This window comes from Grammomys surdaster, unplaced genomic scaffold (assembly GCF_004785775.1).
Source record: "Grammomys surdaster isolate TR1022 unplaced genomic scaffold, NIH_TR_1.0 125846, whole genome shotgun sequence".
Lineage (NCBI taxonomy): Eukaryota > Metazoa > Chordata > Mammalia > Rodentia > Muridae > Grammomys > Grammomys surdaster.
This window is the reverse complement of record NW_021620672.1, coordinates 1,360,239-1,365,857: the sequence shown is the minus strand read 5'-3', so window position 1 is coordinate 1,365,857 and position 5,619 is coordinate 1,360,239. Positions and strand designations below refer to the sequence as shown.

Here is a 5,619-nt window from a genome sequence, read left to right as displayed (position 1 = left end):
GACATCATGGCAAGAGACTGTAGGATATAACTACCTTTTTTCTTGGTAGGTCTTGTAGTTTTTTTTCCTGAAAGACAGAGAGATTAATGATGGGGCGGGTCTTTGTGTTTATTTCTTGAGCTAGGTATTTCTAACTGCCTTCTAGATATTGCTATCTGGATGTCCTGTTGTTAAATACAAGGTAACTCCCTGGAAATTACTTATTACCCATGCTCCCCACAGTGAGTCAGGGAAACCTTTTGTTCCCACGTGATTGCTCACAGCCCCCTGACACACTGAGGACTGGTTTTCATGCTTTTCTCTCCCCCCTCCCCAGTTCAGAAAGCACCATTCTACACTTTGTCAGAATTATCCTCTTTTATGACCCAACTTAGTGAAGACTCTCCATCCCACCCCTTTGCTACAGCATCACTTCCTGCTGGTACCTCTCCTCACAGTACTAACTGCTGGTAGGGTGTAAAGGTGCAGCCTGGCTCTGGCCAGGGGCTCACACCTGTAACCACACGGCTTTGGATGCAGCTCAGTCAATACTAGATGAGCAATCCCTTTTCCTTTATTGTGAGTATGACACAGGGAAAGGCCACCTGAGGTATGTGACAGAGAGAGCAATGTACCCTGAGTTGAACAAAATAGGTTCAGCTACCAAGATAACCTGATTTCCCCAGTCAGAGGTATGAATGAAGGGCAAAGGGCTGATTTTAAAAATGCAATCTTTAAATTACCCTTTCTTTTATTTACTTTTCTTCTGGTATAGAGGGAGTTGGGGGTCTTACCCTGTGACCTAGGCTGTCCTGAAACTCACTACAAAGTCTGGGCAATCCCTCTGCCTCAGTCTCCCAAGGGCAGAGAATACAGCTGTGAGCCACCACACCCAGCCATTCCTTTTCAAGACTAAGTGTGAGATGACTTATTGGAGGAAATTCTGCTGGGACATTCTGTAACTCAGGCATCCACATGGTTGAATTATTTTCAGATATGTAATTATATTTTCTTTCATCACTGACACTCCAAGTTTAAAGACACCCCCCGTCAGATTTAAATTATATCCATGCTACCAAATTTTATACAACCAGTTAATAGTAAAGGCTACACACAGCCTGTTCTCCTACCATCCAAAGGATGTAAGTCAACCCATTTAAGAGGATTAAGCTGTAATACAAGCCAGCCAAGGTAACACCTGAATGGTATGCTGGCAACAACCCATGCCATGGATCCCGGCTAAGAAGAGTCATAGTGGACAGATTCTGCTAACATCTGCTACCAGTGAATTATGACAGTGAAATCTTTGGTTGAAGCTACCAGCTACACTGAGAGAGCCTCGAATCTGCTGCCTTTCCTCCAGAATACCGTAAACTGTCTGCCATATAGAAGAAACTTTTAATTTACCATGGTTCTGGGAAGAACCAGCAGAATACCTTTATCAGTTCTTTCAGGGTCCATCCATGGCAGCGAATACTTTGCCTCCAGTTCTTGGATCTTTCACGGTTTCCTTCAATTTCAAACCCCCTGGGAGTGAACCATAATCCTCCACTCTCACTCTGTATACTCTTCACAAGGATGCCTGTAAGACCAGGACAAACTGAGCACCCAGCTATGAAAACACCTGCTCTTGGCTTACCATCATGCTGGATCTGGGGCTTGGGCTCAGTCAGGAAGGTTTACATTTCCCCGTCAGTCATCAGGGGTAACACATCAGCCTGGATTTTTTCAAAGGAATTTATTTATTTATTTATTTATTTATTTATTTATTTATTTTATGAATACCGGTATTTTACCTGCAAGTGTGTCTGTGCACAACATGCATGCTTTCTGCCTACAGAAACCAGAAAAGCACATTCATTGTCTCCCCTGGAACTGGAGTTATGGATGGTTGTGAGCCACCCTGTGGGTGCTGGGAATTGAACTTGGGACCTCTGGAACAGCAGCTAGTGCTCTTAATCACAAAGTTGTCTCCCCAGCCCTTAACATCACCTTTAAAAGTATTCTACTGCAATATTAAAAGAAAAAAATTGGGCTGTCTTTCTAGGGAAAAGTAATGGTTTTATTGGAACAAGGAGGAAGAGCTAGAATTGATTACATAGCCATAATCTCTTGGTAGAAATCTGTATAATTGTTACTAAGATGAAGTCATAATTTCTTATTTTGTTACAAAACTTATTTTGATGCAAATTCAAGGGTTTTATTAGTATAATTTTTTTCTATTAATTCAAAATTTTGTGGGTACAAAAAAAGGCTTAGATCGAGTCCTTCTTTAATTTTTTTTTTTTAACTGATCTGAGATGGTTAGCCTGTGAGTTAAGGGCCTATAGCAAATTCATGGCTCTGAGTTTATTGTTAGGGTGTTTTCTAGGTTTTTATTAGAAATAGCTGAGATGAGTTAATGGACAACAGTCCAGATTGCTTTACATAGATAGTTAGTTTTCAAAAGCGTCAGAAATCCACAGAATTGATGGTACAGATATTTCTTTATTAAAGATCATTTGACGAAAGACCTGCCTGCTCCTGACAGCTTCCCCTTCTTGGATTCTAGGAAGAAATTGAGCATCTTTGGAATTACCCCAATAGTGGTGAGACAGCCACTAGGCAAAAATTGACTCTTTTTTTTCTACTGACAAAATACTGTCCAGAAATAGGACACACTATGCGGAATAGTCGACTGATAATCTCTGCCTAGACAGGTAAATCAGCCCTTAAAAATTCTGCATCACTAGGTCTGTTAGATGATCCTGGGCCAGAAGGCTGAAGACCAGATGCTCCAACATTTTCAAGTATAGGGACTGTCCAGGTGATCAGTGGTCTCTGTAATTTGGCTAAGTTTTGGAAGCTAGGCTTTGTGCTTCCCATATTTTCAGTTAATTCACTCATTCTTGGATTTCTGATGAGGTTGAAGACTTATAGTCTCATAGCCAATCTAGGCTATTTACTTTGAGAGAACAGATTTAAGAGGATGGTTTTCAGATGGCATTCATTCAAAAGCCAGGTGCAGAGCTATAGTCTTTTAAGTTAAAGACAATGGTCTTTTTATTGACGATAATGTTGGACTGGGTATTAGGTCTCTCTTGTAACAAATTGGTAAAAGTTGTGCTCTATATTTTGAGGGAAGGTTTTTTTTTCCTTTTATTCTAACAGAAAGGGTGATATGTAGCAGGATATTTATCTGTTACATTGTATTTGTATTGGAGCTCCGTGATTGGGCAGTAGAAAAAGAGGTGGAGCTGGGAGAAGAAAAGAGGAGGGGGAGGGAGAAAGAGGAGATGAGGAGGAGAGGCTAGCAACCATGGAGGAGGACAGATGGGTTGAGAGCAGTCCTGGGTAGCAACTTTTATCAAAGGTTAGCTATTGGGTAACTATTCTAATTATGTGGGCATCTTGCTAATTGAGCATTTCAAATATATAAATCCACTGGATAATCTTTAAGCATCAAGAGTCTTCATCCTACCAGGTACTTCGAGTATAGTGGATACTGTCTGGGGCTGAGCTGAGCTTTGTGGGGGCAGCATGGTGGATTGGCTGCGCCAGACGCCATGTTGGCTGGCATCTCGTTGGTCTAGCTGCAGTGCGCTTGGCCTCTGGGTGCTTCTAGTACGGAACATGGCGGAGGGAGCTAAAGAGAGCCGCCCCACTGATTAGATAGCTGGCCTGTGCCACGGATTTTTAAAATATCTCCCGTTTCAGAATGTCCCTAAGACATGAACAGGATTCTTTCTCTTCCTTTTATTGTGCTCTAGGGTAGGGCCAACTTGCATTTTAGAAAGGCCAGTGCAGGCATAAAGTTCTCTGCTGGGCTCTTGTGAATCCACCCACGAGGAAGCTATCACCACAGTCAGTCCTGTCTTACTTCAACATCGCTCTTCCAGCTCTTGATAGTTGGCTATCAAATATGCTCATAATTTAGACACATGGCTATTTGATATTAAAAGTGGTTTTGGAACTGTTATCTAGAGGGAATAGCTAGATTATACATAGGCAGTAGACCTGTAGGAAAAACACCTATTTATTGATAACAAAAGAACTGTATTAGGCTATGGAGTTGGTTCCGTGGTTAAAATTGCTTGCTGCTCTTGCAGTTGACCCAGGTTCGGGTCTCAGAGCCTACAGGGTGGCTTGTAAGCACCTGTAACTCCAGTTCTGATGTCCTTTTTTGGTCTCCATGGACTCCAGGCACATTCAAAGTGCACAGACACACATGCAGCCAAACACCCATGCTCACAAAACAAAAGTAAATCTTAAAGAAAGAACCGTGCTGTAGGAGAAAGGTCAGTCACGATGAATGATAGACCAATAGTTCTGGACTTTAACAATGACAATTTTCAAAAAAAATAAAAAAAAATAAAAATTAAAATTAAAAAATTAAAAAAAAGAAAAAAAGAAAAAAAACCAATGACAATTTTCACGGTATTTCTTGTATATTATCGTTTTTTCTCATAGCAATACAGTGAGAGAACTTTTATTCTCATTTCATAAAAGAGGAAGTTCAGTGTTAGAGAGCCCAATGGAGATGATAGAGCAACTGACTTGGGTTTAGCTATGCGTGCCTTCCCCCAGGGCTCTTACATTAAAAACTTCATCCTTGACTTGGTGATGTATGAGGTACCACTCGATCATGGAGGGTGCTGCCCTCAAGAGGGATTACGATAACTCTCATGGGACCCCAATCGCTGGCTTCCTGTCTTACGATATGATCTCTTCCTCCTACGTGTGTTCCTTTCATGAAACCACCTACCATCAGTCTCTTAGCAAAAGCCATACAATAGGCTGCATGATTTGGGCCTTTTAGCCCCTAAATCTGTAAGTTAAATAGAATAGCCTAGCTTGGGTATTATAATAGACCCAAGAACACTCAGCTAATACACTGGCAAACCTGATGTTTGAGTGTATCTTTCTTCAAATTCAAAAATCTCCTCCCCCGTCTTTTTTTCTTTTTTTTTTTTTTTTACTTAGATTAAAATCTGACAGATGTTCCAGGTAACAGACCCACAAAAGTTGACGATGAATCTCTCAGACATGTACATTTCCTTCCCAGCTGTGGAAGTTTTCACTCTGGTATGAGGTACTAGATGGGCATCTTATGGGCCTTTTTCACAAGGGGAAGAGGAGGTAGCCTGATAGGCTATGGTTTTATATTTAAACATGCAAAACTGCAACTTGGGGTAGAGCTCATGACAGAATGCTTGCCTAATATGCACAAAATCCTGGGTCTAATCCCAGTACCTCAAGAAAGAGGAGAAGAAAAAAAATACGGAAAATGCCCTCATTCCACTGCCTTTCTGGGGTGTGATGCAGAGAAGGATAAACACAGCAACCCCAAGACTCTCCTGAGAAACCACCATCCGGCACAATCAGCCCATGACTGACACTGCAAATGTCATCTCACTGTGCTGAAACCGTTACAAGGAGTACACTCAACACATAAGACCCTTTTCCCTTGTAGGCATCTACAGAGAGAGGTGCCTTCATAACTCATGTCTGTTAGAAGCCCTGGTACTGGGCTCAGGCTGTCTCCACCAGGGGAGTGACGTCAATGTCAAAAGCTCTGGGTCCTCTGGACTTGGCCTCTCACGCTCTTCTCTCTTCTCTCTCTCTCTCTCTCTCTCTCTCTCTCTCTCTCTCTCTCTCTCT

General features: G+C 41.8%; 1 protein-coding gene across 10 annotated transcripts in view; it reads right to left on the bottom strand.

Annotated features, from left to right (window-relative positions):
* LOC114640634 (nuclear autoantigen Sp-100-like) overlaps positions 1–5,619 on the bottom strand; it is a 76,712-nt gene that overhangs the window by 12,059 nt on the left and 59,034 nt on the right. For 7 of the 10 annotated variants that reach the window (XM_028789590.1, XM_028789589.1, XM_028789591.1 and 4 more), the window contains 2 exons: positions 1,416–1,561; positions 35–67 (listed from right to left, as the gene is read on the bottom strand). In XM_028789590.1, the coding sequence (XP_028645423.1) occupies positions 35–67; positions 1,416–1,561 (179 nt within the window). Of the gene's footprint in view, positions 1–34; positions 68–1,414; positions 1,562–5,619 lie in introns of all 10 variants that reach the window. The other 3 variants (XR_003714177.1, XM_028789594.1, XM_028789595.1) reach the window with 1 other exon arrangement.